Source organism: Ailuropoda melanoleuca, chromosome 13, assembly GCF_002007445.2.
Source record: "Ailuropoda melanoleuca isolate Jingjing chromosome 13, ASM200744v2, whole genome shotgun sequence".
NCBI classification, from domain to species: domain Eukaryota; kingdom Metazoa; phylum Chordata; class Mammalia; order Carnivora; family Ursidae; genus Ailuropoda; species Ailuropoda melanoleuca.
The window spans coordinates 23,403,761-23,423,086 of NC_048230.1; the positions used below are offsets into that span (position 1 = coordinate 23,403,761).

Sequence of the window (19,326 nt, forward strand, 5' to 3'; positions counted from 1 at the left end):
TGCCTGTGGCCCTCAGCCCCTGCTGTCTGTCTGTGGGTCCCTGGAGCAGAAGCCCATCTGTGTCTGTTTTCTAAAACCATCTTTTCCGCCCCATACCACAGCAACCAAAGTCATTTTCCGGGCAATTGCCTTTCTGTAAACATTCCTGTGTAATATCCCCCCAAATTGCTAATGCCCAGCGCCCTGTTGAGTCTCCCTGTCACTCCAACCAGAGGCTTGGAGGTGGGGGCGGGCCACGGGAGGAAGGGCGATTGGAGGGGAGGAGGGAGCTGGACTAAGGATGAGGGACAGGGCTTCCGGGTGGGGGGGGTGGGGGGGGGGGGGGGAAACTGCCCCCTGTGTTTCCCCATTCCCTACCAACCCAGCAGCACCATCCTGAGTGTCAGGCCACCTCAGGACAGCCTCAGAGAGGTCAGAGCGGTTGGGGGAGCGGAACCCATGAGAGGGAGGCCTGGGAGGGAAGGGAGCTCTCTTGAAAGCATGGGGCTGATGGTTAGACAATAAAGGTGACTTCCTGGTGCCTAGGAGCAGGGACACTAGGGAGGCAGGGGCAAGGCCAGGCAAGCTGTCATTCCTGGGTGCCCAGAGAAGGTCGGCTCTCCTCCCCACCCCCACCCCCAGGTATCAGAGGGAGGACAGAGAAGTGGGAGGAGGCCAGGTGGAGCCCATCCCCTCCTAGATGGACTCCTGCTTGGACACTAAAGTAGTGGGGAGAAGGTGGGCAGGGCAAGCAGGCGTCAGAGATCCTTGGTTGATGCCTCCTCCCCAACCCCCTACACTGCTCTACAGAGCCACTTGGGGAAGGGCCTGGGGCAGGCGGATTCTCCTTTTAGTACCGCCAGGGAAACTGAGGATCAGGCAGGTTGAGTGATTTCACCAGAGTCACCACGCAGACTCCCCTCCCCTGGGCTGGGGTGGGGTGGGGGGATGGCACAGGGAAGAGGGGAACTAGGACTGTGGCCCATGCCTGTGCCCACAGAGCCCTTCCACCCCCATGCCCAGGGAGCTCTGCTCCCCCAGCCCCCAGGGAAGCTGGGCATGGAGACTCAGGAGGGGTGTGGGGCAGGGAACAACAGAGCCCCAGAGGGAGCCCGGAGGCAGGGGAGGGTGCAGGGCACTGCCAGTCACAGCGTCATGCTGGCAGAAAAACACAAACCAATTTGCATAGATTTAAAACCCACCTAAGGCTACTTAGTTGGTAAACAAGTTGGAATCAAATTAAAGGACCTCCTCGGGGCTGGAGGAAAGAGAGCACACCTGCTCAGGAGGAGCTGTGGTGGGGGAGCCTGGGTCCTGGCTGCTCCCAGTAGAGCTTCTAGGGCCTTCCCCGGGGAGCGAGCTTCTAGGGCCTTCCCCGGGGAGCGAGAATTTGAGAGGGAATGGTGTTGGGCTCCCTGAGGGTAGGGTGGGCAGTGCCCCAGCCAGAGGCTTCCTCTGCCAGCTCTCCCTTCTCACCCATCCCTCACTTGACTCTTCCCTGCTGATCCTGTCCCCTCCCTCAGGCTCAGGGCAGGGCCTGCCCCTCCTCTCCAGGGGCACTCAAGAAGGGCCCTGTTTATCTCAGTAGGTTGGAAGCTGCCTCGGTGCAAGGCCTTTGCCTTCTCCTTCAGATTGGAGGCTTCCGTGATGGTAGAGCTGTCACTCCATCCAGGTGGGGGAAGGGGGGAGATCATCGGGCCACCTCAGGAGTGGGATGGGGGCCCGGGGGCCATCAAAGATGCCAGGTTGCTCTCACTCAGTGCCTGTGACTGACTCAGTGCCTTGGCTCTGTGTGGTGGTGGAGTCCTCTCCCCACAGCAGGCAGGAGTGGCATCTCCAGACTGTTCTGTGTCCCCCTGCCTGCGTCTTGAAAACCACTCTCTGCTCTTCCTCCAGCCAAATGCCTTTCACAGGAAGGAAACCAAGGCCCAGAGACTGGACCTGACCCTGTCATGCCGGAGCTGGAGACAGAGCCAGAAATGGAACCCAGGCATCCTCGCCCCCAGGGACAAGGATTTTTCCATCCCACTTCCCAGAAAGCCACTGCCAGGGAAGCACCCCCAGGCCCCAGGAGGACACAAACTAACAATCTCCTTAGGAGGAATCGGCAGCAAGGTGGAAAACATGGCCCAGCACCCTGAGCCCCAGAGAGAAGAGCCGCGGGTCATGGCTGACCACATCCCCAGGCTCCCACCCCAGCCCTGGGGGATGCTCACCCACAGAAATCAGGGGCCCACGCGGCACCCTGACCATACTCCTCAAACAAGACTCTCCTTGCAAAAGGGCCCCAAGCCAGCTGCTTGCCCAGAACGTCAGATATACAACCTTCCCTCTTTTTCCCCCCGCACCAGCGCTCCCCCAAGCAGGCAAAACTATGACATTACCACAAGTCACTGAATTCAGGGATGAGAAAGCTCTGTTCAAACCTAGCTCTGCCACTGACTAGTTGTGTGACCTTGAGCAGGTTAGCAGCCTCCCTGAGCCTCAGTCCTCTCATTTGTTTAAAAAAAAAAGCAAGCTAATAATACCCAGTAGACAGGCATGCAGGATGTGCACTGAACAAAGGCACCAGCCTAGGGGGCAAGTGGGGGACAGTTCCCTCCTGGTCTTGCCTGATCGCCTGATTTCCTTTCATTCCACTGTCAGAGTTTTATCCGACACAGCACTGTACGGTTTTGATTTTTAGCGACTAATGAAGATCTGGCTAATTGACTTCCCCGGGACGGGAGGGGGCGTAGACGCAGAGGGAAGCGTGTCACCCTCCCTCTGAAGCTGTTGCTGGAAAAGCTGGGACCAGCCCTGGCGTGGGCCCATGTGGCGCTGCACTAACGAGCTAACTCCTGCGTGGCATCTCCACCATCATGCGCCCGGGGCAGGTGTCCTGTCAGCTCCACATCTCCTTGGAGAGGCAGCCGAGAGGAACACAGGCTGAGGGGAAGGGAAGGAGCGAACACAAGAGAGGGGGAAGGGAGGCAGGCACCTGGCCCCCAGCTCTGCCGCCACTCTGAAGAGGCTGCCAGAGCTTCTGCTCTCCCAAGGGGGCCTCAAGCCTTGGGGTGCTCTGGCCAGGGCAGCGAGCAGGGACAAAGGGACCACAGCCCTAAAGTTGCCTCAGGCTGAAAGCATGCCCAGAGGGGGACCTCCTGGTCCCAGGCGGATAGACCCCAATCTGTTAGAAGCGAGGGGCAGAAGCCCCATCCATCACTCCCGTCTTCCCACGGAGAAGTTGTCAGTACCCAGTGTTCAGGGAGTGCCTCATCGATGTGGGGCAGGAGCCCCAGATGGGCCAGATCCCCCCATAACCTCCTCAGAGACACCATCCTGCCTGGGCTCAGGCTCTCCCTAGGAGGCCCCTTCTCTGCCAGCACCCAGACAGCTCCCTCCGCCCCCAGAGCAACCAGGGTCCTGGTACCTCCAGACGCCAAGCGCGCGCTCAGCTGCTCGCTCATCCTTCTGGCATCACACCTGTGCCCGCTGGCACCAGCCCACACGCCCAGTACCTGTCACCAGCAGTGCCCAGTCACGGCCCGCCTCACCTGCGCCCCCCACAGGCACCCACGTGCAGAGGGGCACTCCCAGGTCCGGCCAGGACCGGGGTCCACACACAGACACCACCTTGACTCCCCCATCTGCCATCTCAGCTGCTGTATGGACAGAGAGCACCCCATGCTCGCGTACACACAATACACTCAAGACCCCCGGAGAGATCGCAGAGCACCTGGAGGTCCCTCAACCGCCAGGTCAATCCATCTCCAGCCTGGGGCGCAAGACAGTGGGGACCCCATTTGTCTCTCCCGAATCCAGCTACGCCTCAGGGACGCAACTTGCTTGGCCCCCCTCCTGCTTCGCCAAGTTCCGGGCTTCCTTGCTAAAGTGTTCACATACTCGAGGGATGCTTCCAAAACCTCAAGGCCGCTCCACTGGGACTGGCGTTGAACCAACAAGGCAACGCCAAGGAGGGGCAGCCTCAGCCTTTGCTCTGCCTCTGCAGGTACTTAGCCCCCTCCCCAGGGGGAGGGGCCTGTGTGCCTTGGACCCGCCTCCACCTGCTGCCCCAGGTGACGCCCAGGACGGGGCGCGGCAGGGGGGGGGCCCTCCAAGGCTCAGCCCTCACCTCACGGGTTAATCGGGTTAATCGCTCTACTGCCTTGCAAGCCAACAGAGAAAAAACAGATCTCATCCCGTCCTTCCCCTCCCTGGGGACACCAAGCTAGTACCCGAGAGACTCTGGAGGGTGGAGGCCCTGGAGAAGGCGGCAGATCAGATACCAGGGTCATCTTGGGGAAGTTGTCCCTGTTATCTTCCCCGGACCCCCCACCAGAGCAGAGCCAGGGAGGTGGAGCACAGGCTGGAAGGAAGCAATGAACAGTCTCCCGCTCCACCTGCAAGACTGGAGACTCCAGCCTTCTCTTCTCAAGTGAACCGCCCGTTCATGAGGGCCAAGCTCAGCACCAGGCCTGCGGGGAGCTGCGGGAGACCCCGAGCAGCCCGAGGGACCCTCCCCCGCCCCCCGCCCACAACCGCGCACACTCAGGACAGTCTGCAAGGGCTCTGTGGCCAGGGCTCGCTCGGGTCTCAGGGTCCCCTCGTGGGGCTGCCCTCTCTCACTTTACAGGCGACAAGAGGAGGTTCGGGAAGAGTACCTTGTCCAGGATCAGAGCTGACAAGTGGAGGACCCTCACCCCAACGGTGGGGGCTCTCAGCCCAAACCCCCTTCTTTTCTGTACACCCGCTGCCCTGAGGGAGGTGCCGACTCTGCCACCAAGGCATCCGTGGGTCTGTCCAGCCGGTGGGCCAGGGCCCCTTGTCCCCCCAAGTCCCCAGGCAGGGAACACTGAAGCAGGCCTCCGCCTGCATGAGGCACAGAGCCCCTTGGCACCATCCCCCTGGGGGAGGCCTCACAGCCGAAGATCTAAGGGGGGCTCTTCCCCAGGGTGGGGCCGGAGGGAGGGAGGAGGGGCAGGGAGCCGAGCTGCCCCAGCGCCACAGACGCCCAGGCTGGGCAGGGGTCCCACAGTCCTGAAAGAACCTCCAGCGGCCCTACCGTCTCACACTTCAGCTGGGTACAGAGTCCTCCCAACGCCTACCACAGGGGAACTGGAAGCGCTCCCGACCTCAGGAACGCCATCCAGCCAGGGCTTGGATACCTCCAGGAATAGAGAACTCATTACCTCTAAAGTCATCCATCATCGTATGGGCTTCCTCCTTCCCTAAAATGAGCCAGCATCTATGCCCACGGCCCTCAGAGGGATCCAGGGGCAGGTTACGACCTCTCCTTTCAGAGCAGGATGGGGGCTTCGGAACCTGAATCTCCTCTTCTGGGCCCAACACTTCGGGTCCTTCCTTCTGTGGCCTGGTTTCAGCCCCCAGTCATCTGCACTGCCTTCTGCTGAGTGAGCCCCATGTTGTCACCACTCTCCTAGTTGGTGGCCTTCAAAACTGCTCCAATGGTGTGACAAGGTCTGAGCACCCCAGGAGACCCCTCTCTGCTTCTGCCCTCACCAGCCCTCTGCCAGCCCCTAGCATGTGTGCCAGGGTGACAAGCGCCCAGGACATACCCAGCCCTGCTCTGGGACCAGAACGCCCCTCCCTTGCCTCCTGCTGCTAACTCTCAGGCCTCCCCTGACCTCGAACTTTGGGGGCCAACTTGACCCCTCCTGCCTGGGCTGGATGACTCTTCTGGCAAGGTCAGCTGAACCTGCCCGCTCCTTCCAGGCACTTCCACCTGTCCTCTGGTGCCTGGCCTTGCTCATGTGATTCAAGGAGTCTGCTCTGGGGTTCACCCCTTCCCAGCAATTATATCCCCCACGGCCCCAGCGAGGCAGAGCCAAGGTCTAGGCTGCAACGGGTGTCCTCAGGGTCTGCCTGGGTGGCCGCTCTGCCTCTGTCTCTGGTTAGGGGCCTGAGGCCCTTGATGCCGTGTCCGGCAGGCAGCCATCTCAGGGGTATGCCTAGCCACTTTGAGGACTGGAAAACCACAGCCCACATAATAATAGCTGATGCATATTAACCGCACAGTGCTTCCTCCTTTCTATTCTACTTCCTCCTCCCCAGTGCTGACCCTGCCCTACTGCCAGAGGGTCCCAGGCTTGGAAGGAGAGGCTCCTTCACCCCCCGCTGCTTCCCTGCACTGTGCCCCATATCTGCATCCCATGCTCGTGCAGTGGCTAATTCTGGCGTCTCATCAGACGGTAATTATGGGGGAATCAGCAGTGCTGTCATCTCTGCAGCTCGGCACCTGTCACCACGCCACCATCCCCAGGCTGCTGGGATGGGACCGGAAGCTGAGGGAGGAGGGGTGTGTTGGGGTGAGGGGCATCTGCTCCCTCCCTGCCTCTGCAGCCCTCACCTCCATCAACCCACCCCACAAAGCACACGGTACATGTCGACCAGGCGGCCACTGACCACCCAGGGCAGGGACCAAACGCGTGTGTACACATGTCCCCGACCAAACAGAGCAGGAATGACACAGCAAGCCAAGGCTCAAATCTTGCCTGGGCCCTTTCACATATGTGTGATCTTGACTAAGTCATTTTACTTCTCTGGATATCAGTTTCCGCAATGGCAAAGTGGGGAAACAGTGCCTACCTTGGGAAGATGGGAAGAATCAAACATGTAAAGTGTCTAGCACCTTGCTTAGCCTGTGTGCGATTATGTATTCATTCAACAAACAGTTAGTACACACCTACTCTGTCACCATGAGCAGTGTTAATCACAGCTTGGCAAGGATTGCACTGGGGCCACACTGGGGCACAGGTATTTTATCTGGTTGGTGGTGTCCTGTTTTGTGTCTTTGAATTGTCCTGTCTTTAAGGAGCACTGCACTGTCCCTCATCACAGTTCCCACGGAGCCTGTTGTCCTCGGCTTCCCGCATCTCCGTTTGCTGCCCCGAGAGCCACCACGGACTAGGAGGTTCCGTTGGGTCCAGAGCCAATGGCTGCGAGAGATTTGACAATGCCATGGGAAATCAGAGGGGCAAGCCTGGAGGTGGTCGGGGATGGGCACTTCAGGGAGGAGCAGAAATGGAGGTGACCAAGGAGGGCCTCCTGGAAGAGGAGTCACAGAGGCAAAGGTTCACAGGAGACAGGCTAGGCGCCCTGGGAGCTGCTGGAGACACAAGACAGCTAAGGAGGTCCTTCCTGATGTTGGATCTCAAGGCCCCAGACATGTCCCCCTCCTCCAGAATGGTTTATTTGGTGGACCTCACCGAGGAAGCCACAACCACGCAGCATCTGCTGTCACAACCAAGCGGCATCTGCTGTCACAACCAAGTCACGGAGTCCCTTCCCTGGCCCTGTGGTCTTTTCCCTACATGGAAAGGAACTCTGCCCCAACAGAAAGGGGGTCTGGAAATGGGAACACCCTAACCTCCAGTTCCCCTCCTCCACCTTCCCCCACTCCAGGGTCTGGAGCCAGGAATGGGGTTGGGGCAGGAAGGTACAGATGAACCGCAGACTCAGTTCTCAGTGGCATGAACTCTGGAGGAACCCTGCTCGCAGGACTGCAGAGAGAGACAGAGGTGTACTGCTCAGCCTACAGCATGAGAGACTGAGGCCAGACCTAAGAGGCTACAGCGCTTCAGGAGGTAGGGGAGTAGGGCTGAGGATTCCAGAATGGATATCTGTGTGACCTTGGGCATGTTACTTAACCTCTCTGGTCTGTCTCCTCCCCCGTAAAACAGAGACCGGAGATAGCATTGAGGCTACAGGCCGGTGGGTCCCGAGGGTGGAATAAACGGAGCTTAACTCAGCATGTGACTCATGTATTATCAAGTAAACGTTCAACAAATATTGGTCATTAGTATTTTCATTATTACTGGGGATGATTTCTCCCCCAAACTCAGCAAGGACTAAATGAGCCCCCCACCTCGCCAGGCCCCCACTCCCTTGCTGACTCGGAGCCCACAAAGGGAGCTCAGAGGTCTCTTGGAACTGAAACCAGAGTCAATGGTGAGGCGCTGACCTTTGTGGAGGTCCCCACCCCTCCCCACCCCTAAGAATCCTTTATTTTCCAAAACCCATCCACATCTATTCGGCTCTGGGAGGGTAGGCAGGACCGGGTTGTTTCCTGTCTTTACAGATGTAGGAAGTCTTGGAAAGTATTGAGCTCCCTGCCTCAGGGAGTATTCCAGAACGGGGTGGGTGAGAGAGGAGAGCATTCAGGCCCCTCGTCCTGATTCCCTGCTCCCCAAGCCCACCAGGGAGGCTGAGCCGTGGCCCCTATTCTGTGGGTGTGGGGAGGGGGCTTGGTGGCCCCTGTGACCAGGACTGGGATGGGGTGGGGGCATTGGGTGGAGGGGAAGGGGGGGCAGTCTCAAGTGCTCCTGCCTCCTTCAGGCAGCAGCCACGGGTGGGGGAGGGGGGAGCAGCCTTGTTGCTCTTTTAGGAAAACGGTAATTTTAATTAAGAGGCAGACAAACGAGCGCTCTGCAGATTGTCTGGGAGCAAAGTTATTAAAAAGCCATCAAGGCGTCGGCAGCAGCCACAGTGGCAAGAAGGGCTGCCTCTCCCAGCTGCCCGCCCAGATTGGGGCTGAAGCATCCTTCAGGAAGAGGGAGGACTGGAGGACGTGAGTCTGCAAACAGCCCAGACCGGGATCCTGCAGCCCCGCTCCCCTGGTGGGGGGACAGGGCAGCAGCCAGACAACACTGGGGCTCAGGCTGCCCCGGGATGGGAGGGGCGTGGGCAGAAAGGGAGCCAGCCATGGGGCAGTCCTTAATTTATCCTCTTTTCTTTCTTTCTTTCTTTCTTTCTTTCTTTCTTTCTTTCTTTCTTTCTTTCTTTCTTTTTTTTTTTAATTAAGCTGTACACCCAGTGTGGGGCCCAAACTCACGAGCTTGAGATCAAGAATCCCATCCTCACCTAACTGAGCCAGCCAGGCGCCTGATGACCCTGCCATTTTACAGACAGGAACACTGAGGTTCAGAGAGGAAAAGCGGCTTGCCCAGGCCCTCAGAGCTAGGAAATGGCTTAAGTGAGGATTTGAACCCAGGTCAGGCTGCCTCTCGAGTCACAGAAGTAGGAGGTTGGCTCCCTGAGGCCCTCTGAAGTGGCCTCGGCACTGGTCCAACGAGGCTGCCCAAGTCCCCAGGGACCTGAGGAACCGCTCACCGCTGACTTTGCGGGGGCACACTATATGAGTTCTGCCATCAGGTCAGGGGACACTCTACAGGGACATAAAGTACAGAGCAGTTGCCGGGAGGGGAGCAGGGGTGGACGGGGCATCAGGGGACACGGAGTCACGGTCCTGGAGTGGGAGCAGCTACTCTACAGTCAGCTGGCCGAGCCACAGCCCAGGCTCCACAGCCGGTAAATTCAGCCAACTCCTTACCCCCGTGTCCTCAGCACTTAAGCAATGGCAGGATTCTTATCTGTCTTGGTCACTGTTGGACTCAGACCTTAGCCCAGTGCCTGGCACGGAGAAGGGAGTCGATAAATCTTGAATGAATGAACGAACGAATGGACAAATGAATGAATGAATGATGGAATCATTGAATAAATGAAATAAGATCACAGGTTTGCAAATGCCTATAAACTAAACAGAGCTGTACTGAGGTGGGATGTGGTCCCGTGTCCCATCCCCCACCCTCTGGCCTCCACTGGAACACGGGCTTCTCTCCGTAAGAAGGGCCCCTTTCTCCTGATCCCCTCTCCCCAGGCCCCCAGGCCTCTCAGCAGAGAGCCCCTGCCTCCTTCTGCCCTTCCCAGCCCCCACCACACGGAGGCTTCGCAGACAGCACTCCTATGTACATGCACGCGCACACTAACTCACATGCACACATAGACACGTTCTCTGCCAGGCAAGTCGTCCTCCCCAGAGTCAAGTCTCTGCTGTCCCCTCCCCTGGCAAAGGCCTGGGCCCACCGCGGATAGCCCCCCTCCCCCATTTCTGGCCCCCTAGGCTGGGCAGAGGCATTTGGCTAAGGAGCAGTGCGAGGCAGGGTGCTGGGGGGAGGCCTCCCTCCTGGCTTACTAACCTGGAGACTTTAAACAGAGGGAACAGAGTCCTGGAGCCTTCCCTCCCGCTGCACGCTGGAGCCCTGGGTGAGGGATAGGAAAGGAGGAAAGTCGTGAATGAATGCCCAGAGCCAGAGGAGAGGAGTTGAAGAGAGCAAGGGGTCCAGGGTGGGGCTCCCAAAGTGGGATGGGCCCAGGCAGGGGCCTTGGGCCATGGGGTTGGAGGGGGCGCAGGGACAGGGCAAGGCAGAGCCTTAGGAGCCGTCCATTTAGGGGTCACTGGGGGGCTGGGGGCCCAGGAGAGATTGGGTGATGGGGGAAGAGCAGGGGCCGAAGGGGCAGAGACACTGGTGGGAGACAGACAGGAGGACAGACAGCAGGACGACACAGAAAACATGGGGTCCCCAGAATGAGGTCCCCAGGACAGACAGCCAGCCAACAAGCCAGGCCTGATTCTCCTCCCAGAAATGGGGGCAGGCCCTTTACTGGAGTGCCCACAGAAGATCCCAAATGATAGCACCTTGGAGGGCCCATCTGTATCGCCCAACCAAGGTCACCCCACATTGGAAGGCTGGTGGGGTCAGAGTCAGAGGGACCTGCCCTCTGCCAGCCCGAGACCCCCATCTGCTCCACTCACCCCCTAACCCTGAGGAAGGCCCCCCTCCCCTGCCTGTAATGGAGGAATCAAAGGCATTTCACACCCAACAGGTGCTCACACACTCACGCTGTGCAGGAAAAGGACACCCCTGCCCCAAATTGCCTGACCTCCACACCCACCCAACCTTTAGCCTGCCAGGACAGGGCCCCTCTCAGCTGTCCCGCAGGGCTGCAGCCCTCCCACCCTGCAGGGAAGTCCTTCTAACTGTACCCTTTGCCCCTCCTGCTGCAGTATCCCTCTATTGCCTTTCATCCTGGGGTGTGCAGCCTGAAGCCCCTTCCTGCCCGGAGACACCGCGGCCGGGACCCTCTCAGGCACAGCCTTCCCTTGGCTGGCTCAGACCCATCCAAACGCACATCACGTCTGGCTGTGAGAGTTCGCAGAGCCCCCTGCCAATCTCATGGTTCCAATTTTCCCACCGATTACCCAAGACGCAGGCATCCCAGGGAGAAGCAGCTGTTGTACCCAGATGTGCGGACACTGCGGGAAGAAATCAAGAACACTCGCTAAGGGCTCTAGCCCCAGAGGGCTTCCTGGACGAGGCAGTGCGGTTTGGGGTGGGACGTGGAAGGGACAGATGGGGAGGGGCACAGAGGCCAGGGAAGTGAAGATTCAGGAGGCCTACCTTCCTTCCCACCACCAGCCCTGAGTGGCAGCTCTGGGGACCCAGCCCCAGATAAAGTGAGGTGAGGATATGGGTTTAAAAAAACAAAACAAAAACTAAAGATGTTTTCTCACGTATGCCCCTTCCTCCAGGAAGACAAAACGGCTTCCCCTATCTGGTCATTCCTTAGATAGTAAGACAAAGACAAAGACATGACTATTTCTCGAAGGTTTCCAGTGAGCTAGGAACTCCACCTAATTACCTCATTTAATCCTGGTACCCACCCTGTGAGGAAAACACTGTTATTGGCCCCAATTTACAGAGGAGGAAAATGAGTTTCAGAGGCCAAGTGACTTGCCCCAAACCACAAACCTCAGTCTGACTCCAGAGCCCGAGCTCTTGACCCCTGAGCAAAGCTGCGGCCCATCTAGCCTCTTCAGGCCTCGGCTGACTCCCGTCTTTCCAGCCCTTGCTCCAGGATACGGAATTTCTAAAGGACAGTAAGTGGAAGAAAAGGCTTTGCTTCTGTCTCCTTCTGCCTCATCCTAGGGGTGGGAGGCAGCAGATTGTAACTCTGGGCTGCGGAGGGACCAGGGACCAGGGGAGGGGACGCGCTGTTGGGTTCAGGAGCAGCAGGACTAGGACCCCCTGAGCTTCATCTGTAAGTGAGGTTTGGCCCCTCGGGGGGCTCCTTTCCTGCTCTCCCATCTCCTCCAGGAAGCCACTCACAGTCCCCTTCTCCTTTTTAACTTCCAGAAAGCCCCAAGCACCCAGGCTAGAGAGAGTCTTAAAAGTCAGGGGGCCAGGGGCGCCTGGGTGGCTCAGTCGCTAAGTGTCTGCCTTCGGCTCAGGATGTGATCCCCGAGTCCTGGAATCCAGCCCCACATCAGGATCCTCTGCTGGGAGCCTGCTTCTTCCTCTCCCACTCCCCCTGCCTGTGTTCCCTCTCTCGATGGCTGTCTCTCTGTCTGTCAAATAATTAAATAAAATCTACAAAAAAAAAAAGTCAGCAGGCCAGCAAAGTGAGAGTCTATGTCAGTCCTAACCAGCCCTCACTTTTCCTCAGAGCCTTCTGTTTTAGAAAGCGGCTGGGATGAGAATGGGGACGCATCAGGCCAGCCTAGCCCCCCCCTCGTGGGGGCGGAGTGGGCAGAGGGCAGCCCAGGAGAGCCGGCAGAAGGGCCCAGTCTTTCTCTGAAAGGGCTTCAGTGAGCCGTGGAATGCCTTCCCAAAGGAGATGGGATCGTTAATTCTTCCCCAATGAGGCAGATGCTGGTGCCTAGGGTGACGCCACAGATGCCCGCTGTGTCTGCAATTATCACAGGCCCTGGGGGGGGGGGAGCCGGCAGGATACCCTCCCACAACCACCTCCTAGGCCCTGCACAGACAGCCCTCGCTAGGCCTCGCCAGAGCGGTCTCTGGGTTTAGGTTGCTCTATGGGGTCTCTGGGTCTGAGGGTTCCCTACGGGGCCCCTGGGTCGGGGGTCTCCAGCAAGTTCTGTGGCTGGGGTGGAAAAGAAGCCAGTGTGCTGGGATGGGGAGGTGCGCAGAGGTGAGGAAGGCAGGCTTGGGAAAAACCCAGCTCCTTCCCAGTCTTACAGGACTCCATGCCGGGACATGCAGTCAACTGGGCCAGGTGGTAGAGGCTACCGGGAGCCAGAAAAAGGTTGTGGGGGAGAAGAGCCACCCTCGGGCAGAGCCTCCGAGGAAGAAAATACGGACTGGATTCTAGTCCCTGAATGGAATGGAATGTAGCAAAGCCAGGGCTGCCAGAACGGGAGGAAAACAGCGAGTTCCTGATTCAGATGGCTGAATCCTAGGGCCACTCCCTTATCCACCCTCTGGGTTGAGAGGGTAGACTTAGGCAAAATGGGCCTTCGGAGCATGAGGGACTGTTTGCAAGGGGTATGAGTGTGTGTGTGTGTGCACGCGCGCGCCTGCCTACCTTCGCACGCATGTGCCAATATTCTCTTGGGCCAAGTCTCCATTTTTCCAGGTTTAGCTGGAGCTTGGAAATATTTTCCCCACCCTCTCTGTGGAGAGGCATGTTTTATCTCAGGGGAGAGGAGGGAGGTAGAACTTGTGACAGCTGGAAAAGAACTTAGAGATTCTCTAGTTCCACCCTCTCTTCTCACACCAAGGACACTGAAGACCAGAGCAGACAACTAACTTGCCCAAGGTCACACAGCAGGAGGGAAGGCAGGCCACCTGATCCTGGTCCAGGGCTTGCTCTTCCCACTGCACTCCACCTCTCTGCCCTGGGGGATCGAAGAGTGACTACCTGGTTCCCTTCTCCACCCCAGCAGGGCTGGAACGCTCTCTCTTGTGGACCCCTGTACCCTGTACTCAGCCAACCACAACAGCCCCACAAGGTTAAACTGGATCTATCAAGCTCCTCAGGATAGCCCAAAGGTCATCTCAAAGGTCATGCCAACCAGTCCCCTGCCCTTAGGTACACCAGCCTACTCACGCTCACACACACCTATCACTGAGGTCAAAGGCCACCAGAGCTCCCCACCTTAGAGTGTTTCCCCCTCCCCACCTCCTGGGAGGTTTTCTTTCCTATCTAACCTTTATTCCTCCTTCTGCAGCGTGGGCCTGTTTCCTTTCAAGCTGTCTCAGGCAAAGATGGGGGGGAGGGGAGAAGAATATTTCCTCACCCCCGAACCCTTCTGTTTGCCCACCCGCAACAGAGTGGATGAGGGCAGGGTGTCCCTGGGTGGCTGGGCCCTGAGCCCAGTGCCTGCGTGAGGCATGAGGAGTGCACCGGGGGAACAGCAGCCTGAGTGTGGGAGAAACAGCTCTTCTGGGAACTGTCCCTCCAAGTCCCCATCCCCTGCAAAATCCTAAGTCTGGAGGTTAAGGGAGGTCTTTTCTGGTTTCAGAGACATCTGTTCTCTCTGCCACACCATTTATTGAGTGTTTAATACGTATCAAGCAATGCGCTGGACATTTTCATCTACGATTACATTTCATCTTCGCAGCAATCCCACGGTCAGAAACGAATCTGCCTCCTGGGACGGTCCGCCTCTAAGACTAAATCTAACCTTGATCCCTCTTGCTTCATCTCCTCTGGCCCAGTCCTCCTTGGCAGTGGAGGCCATGTCTGCTTCTGTCTTCAGATATTCTCGCCATGACTCAGGGGCCCCACATTGTCTTCTCCGCCTTGCCCCATGTGCTAGGCATTATAGGGGTGAAAACGACAGAGGCAGGACTGGGGGCTGGGCTCCATGACACTGGCCCGTGCCAGACAAAGCTCAGGCCAGGAGGCCAGGGAGGAGGCTCTGGGGGCAGTCCCCGCGAGACAGGCTGGGCTGATGCAGGTGGGGACAGAACCAGGGGCAGCAGATTCTCTCTCCCTGATGATGTCTGTGACCCTTATAGGGAGCATGGAGCTTCACGTTCTATGTGGTAATTAGGCAGGGACCAGAGAGGCAATGAGCTAGTCCTCTCTGTGACCAGCTCTCAGGTCCGAGTTTCAACCCACAGATACCCAGAGCCCAGGGGCCTGAGCAGAAGTGGGCAGGGATACAAGACAGTGTGACCTGCCCTGGGCTGTGGGAAGAAGCTGACACCAGAGGAGGGACTCTTAGAACTGGCTAAGCTCCTTGGCACCTAGAGGGTACTCAGGCCCTGGGAATGGAGGAGGGAAACCCCCAGGGCCAGCCTTGGTGGTGGGGTTTCATACACCCCATGGTAGCCACAGGCAACTTCAGTAAATTCACACAGCACTTGGCTTCCCTGTTTGGACTTTCTGTAGCAGGGGTGGTGAGGGTAGGGATCCCCTCCATTGGGGTTACCCCCCATCCAGCCTCCAGCATGTCCAGAACCCAGGGGCCGGACCCACCTCCCCAGGAAATGCTCAGGCCTCAGCTGCCACCCCCACCTAGGAGATTCCAGCAGTGAAAGCATGGGCCAATGGGCAAGGGAAGTCGGAATGGTGGGTGGGACTCTGGTCCTTGTGGGTGGCACCTTCCCCCTTCAAACAGGCACCATTAATATATGCAAAGCATATGCAAATCACCCAGAAGAGAGACACAACATCCACGGAATGTCAGAAGAGACCTTGGAGATGATCCAGCCCACGCCCCCTCATTTCACAGGTGAGGAAAGAGGCCCGCATCAGGCAGGGACTTGCTCAAGGTCACTTGGACATTTGGGTGCTGAGGAAAAATGGGAACGAGGTCCCTTTACTCAGTCTGGTGCTCTTTCCACGATGGTCCTGTCTTTTATCTGGGAGGTTGACAAGATGGCCAAGAGGGCACGGGGGGGGGGGGGGGGGGGGGGGGGGGGGGGGGGGGCGGTCTGAATGGGGCTTGAGGAAGGCCTACTAGAGACCAGGGGTGAAGGCCGGGGATAGGGCCCCTCCCTTCCCACCTCTGAGCCTGGAAACGGTGTGGGTGTGAGGGGAAGAGTGCACAGGGCAGCAGCAACGCCTGAGACTGGGGGGGACCAGAGGGGTGGAGGGGCCGAGGCCAGAGGCGCTGGTTTCCGGCAGCCAAGCAGCAGAAGGCAGCAGGGGAACCGGAATGTCTGAAGCCCAATGTCAGGGCAAGGTGCCTGCTGTGGTGCGGGGAGGGGGATGGTACCCTCGCCACACACACCTCCAAGTGCTCAGCAGCCCCCTTCCGCTTGGACTCTGATAACTATGGCACCTGACAGACCTTAATAGTCAAGCCAGACCATCCCTTCAGTGGCTGCAGCTGCCCTCCACCCTCCGCCTCCCCACTTGGCTTCTCAACCTTCCAGACAGTCCTAGAAAGCAGGACCAATGCTGGGGGGAGGGAGATAGACAGATGGGAGGGGGCAGACAGAGTGAGAAAAGGGGAGACAAGGTGGGGAGAAAGAGAGAGAGAGAATGAAGTGCAGAGCAGGAGAAACTGAGGGGCGGAGAGAAGGGAAGCCAGGGGGAAGAAGTGGGGGAGACTGAGGGGCATGGGGTGGAGGTGGGGGGCGGCGATGGTGGCAGCAGCGGAGCAGAGAGAGAGGGCTCCCAGCTTTTGGGACTGAAGGAAAGCTGGAGCCTGGGTATCAGGCATAAGAGCCCCATCGAGGCCTGGACACTGTCTGGCAGGAGATGGGGACCAAACACTTGCCCCTCTGCCCACCTCCCCAGCAATTCCGGGGCTGCCAGGAAATCAGTCCCTCCTCCTCTGCCTCCCTTCCTCCCTCTCTGCCTTGGGGCAGCAGCCAAATCTGAAGCCTTCATCTCTGCTTTTCAGAGCTGGGAATGAAAAAAGGGGAAGCGAGTGCAGCCCTCAAACCCGCTGACGGCCAGATTTTTATTATCTTTGCTCAAATGGGCCCTAGGAAGCCAACAAGGGATTCTTCAAAGAGCATCTGAGTGGCTCATTGAAGCCTGCACCTGCACCAGCCCACCCACAACAGGCAGTCAGGGTTTGGGGGGCACAAGCTGTCCCCCACCTCCCACCAAGCCCAGAGACCAGATTCGAGGCTGCCAGGAGCCTCACCCTCCACTCTCTGTGCCTAGGTAGAGGCCACTGGCTCAGGCAGCCAAGGCTCAAAGGCCACACCCAGGCCTGCTGGGCCCCTGAAGCAGTCTCTGTCCCTCTCTGGGCCTTGAGGACACAAGCAAAGGAAGAAACTGGATCTCCTTGCCAGGGCTAGAGGAGATAAGTGCTTGGGATTCCTCGAAAGAGAAGCTTTTAAGGCGAGCCCTAGGTCTTTCCCCTGAACTCTCCGCCTGCCTCATACCCACAGGCCCCCTCTGCTGCCTCCTGACTCCCCTTTGCAGGACCCCACCCAACCACAACTGCCCCTCCATTCCAGAGCCCCAGGCCCACCATTCAGTATGCTCCTGAACCCCAAACACCCCTCTCCATCCAGATCCTCAACCCCGCTCCCTTCTTTCCCCAAGACCTAACCTGGAGTGGGGGTGGGGCCCAAAGAGACCTGGTACTTTAAAAGAGCCCAGCCCCCTCCCTCCTAAGCTTGGGTTTTGTCAGAAAAAGCCAAGGTTGGCACTGTGCAGACAGTAGCCATGCCACCCCCGCCCCCCAGCTCTGCCACACCGTTGAGATCGATGCCCGCAGCCAAAGAAGGAATCAATGGTCCTAATTAAACCCTTTTTCCAGGGTGGGTCCTTGGCCAGAGAGAGAGAAAGAGAGAGCGTCTGAGGCTCTGCATCCCAGCACCCAACGCTGTACCCTGTACATCTTTAAGAAACCTGGAGCTCAGCAGTAATCAGGCCACAAAGACCCCAGACACCCCCCCCCCGCCCCATTAGAGAGGAGGCAAGCAGAAGGCCTGGGGTGGGGGCAGGCCTCCTGATGGCTCATTCCCAGGGATCCTTCCCCTAGGAGAGTTCCCCCTCTCCACTTAGCCCTGCCTAAGGAACAGAGTTGCTTCTTCCAGATCCCCAGAGCACACGGGGGACCCACATTTCCATCCCAGCCCTGAGGGTCATCATAGAGAATCGGCCATCATGGTAAGGGCGGAAGGAACAGAGCGGTGGTGGGGGGGCACTGGACAAAGACCCTCTTGTCCCCAAGGCACAGTGGCAAGAAGCCAGGGCAAAGCCTTTGCACTCGTTGCCAATGGTGCCTGGGTGCCAGGCAATCTGGGTGGAGGGTGGGGGGTGATCTTATTCTTGCAACCCTCCCCCTTACGCCCCGAGCCCTCACCCACAAGCCTTGCTTCTCCACCAGGCCACCAGCTAAGTCTCTGCCCCAACAACTCTTAGCTCGCCTGGAGCCCTCCTTCCTGTGTGAATGCCAGGCCCTGACACTTGCTCACAGTGGCCCCAACACCAACCAGAACCAGCAAAAGCCCTCATGCATAAACCCTAACTGTCCCCCACATGCATACACACACACGCAACCACGCCAGAGAAACCACCACGACAGCTTCCACCAAGAATGACAGAGCTTCACATTTTCATAGTGACAGTCTCCATCAAATGCATCATCAATTCTTTAAAACCAGCAAGAGGGATAGGGAAGGGAATGAGAGAAACTGAGGCATGAAGTTAGCAAAGCAGTTGGCTCAAGGTCACCCAGACCAAGATATCCAGACTCAGGAAGAAGGTATCCCCCTCCCACCCCCCACGAAGTGCTCAAACCTCACACCAAGGAGCGTTCAGACCTACAAGTCCAAAGTCTGGTCAGCTATCCCCCACTCCCAGTCCTCATCTGTTTCCCCTTCCCCCAAACAACAGCAGCTCTGATATCTCCTGAGAAGGCTTCATCCAGGAGCCCTCCGACAGCACCAAGGGGGGGGGGGCACTTCCCTTAAAGTTGGGGGCTGCAGGACCTGCAGCTTCCATAGTATTTAGAGAGAGGGAAAAACAGTCCGGGATCTCCTCCTTGCACGATCCTTGTTTCTGCTCACCTGGTTCCCCTCGGCCCCCGGGGTCCCTCGGTCCAGACTCCTCCCTGGGAGATCGGGCGCTGCCCTCAGCTGTCCTCTCCCACCAGGCCAGGGCAAAGCGCCGGAGGCACTGCCAGGGCTGCATGGGGAGGGGTGGGGCGGGGGGGCTAGCACTAGCAGCCGCACACGCCCCGCCGGGCCCTGCCAGCCGAGCTGCGGAGGCACCCGGCCGGCCCCCTCTGCTTCCACCAGCATCCTGCTGCCCCCACCGACAGGACTCGGAGCTGGCCCCGGAGCTTCTGACGTAGCAGGGGGGTGCGTGGGAGGGGAGGGGGGGCTATGGCGCGTCCCCTCCCCAGCCCCGCCCTCTGCCCCTCGGCTTCCAGCGGTCCCTACCTCCTCACTCACCCTGGATGCTCTCCCCAGCTAGGGGCGCCCTCCCCTGCCCTCTGGCCTCCGCAGGGGGAGGGCTTAAGATCAAATAGCCCCTCCCCCAACCCCTCCCTCTTATGGGCCCTCCCTACCCGCCAGCTGAGCGGGGAGCTGGTCCCCAGTTTCTGCAACTGCTGCCTAGGCTCTGAGGTCTCTAGGGCTAGGGCCTCGAGGTGAGGGGGGTGGGGGGGAGAAATACAGGATCGTATCCTGGCAACACAGCCAACCCCAGAATGCACTCACCCCCTTCCTTCCCTGGGGGGGGCTGGCGCAAAGCGCCTGCCACCACCGTCCAAGTGCACTCACCCCATTCTGGGACCTGGGGGAAAGAGAGGCCTTTGAGGCTCCCCCCCCACCTTCTCCATCC

General features: G+C 58.7%; 1 protein-coding gene across 14 annotated transcripts in view; it reads right to left on the reverse strand.

Annotated features, from left to right (window-relative positions):
• The window catches only part of SRCIN1 (SRC kinase signaling inhibitor 1), a 62,612-nt gene extending 43,778 nt beyond the window's left edge, over nt 1–18,834 (reverse strand). For 5 of the 14 annotated variants that reach the window (XM_034640543.1, XM_034640548.1, XM_034640542.1 and 2 more), the window contains exons 1-2: nt 18,549–18,789; nt 9,957–10,019 (exon numbers count right to left, since the gene is read on the reverse strand). In XM_034640543.1, the coding sequence (XP_034496434.1) occupies nt 9,957–10,019; nt 18,549–18,672 (187 nt within the window). In that variant the 5' untranslated portion in view covers nt 18,673–18,789. Of the gene's footprint in view, nt 1–9,956; nt 10,020–11,570; nt 11,588–18,548 lie in introns of those variants that run through there. The other 9 variants (XM_034640539.1, XM_034640538.1, XM_034640537.1 and 6 more) reach the window with 5 other exon arrangements.
• Between the last annotated feature and the right edge of the window lie 492 nt (nt 18,835–19,326).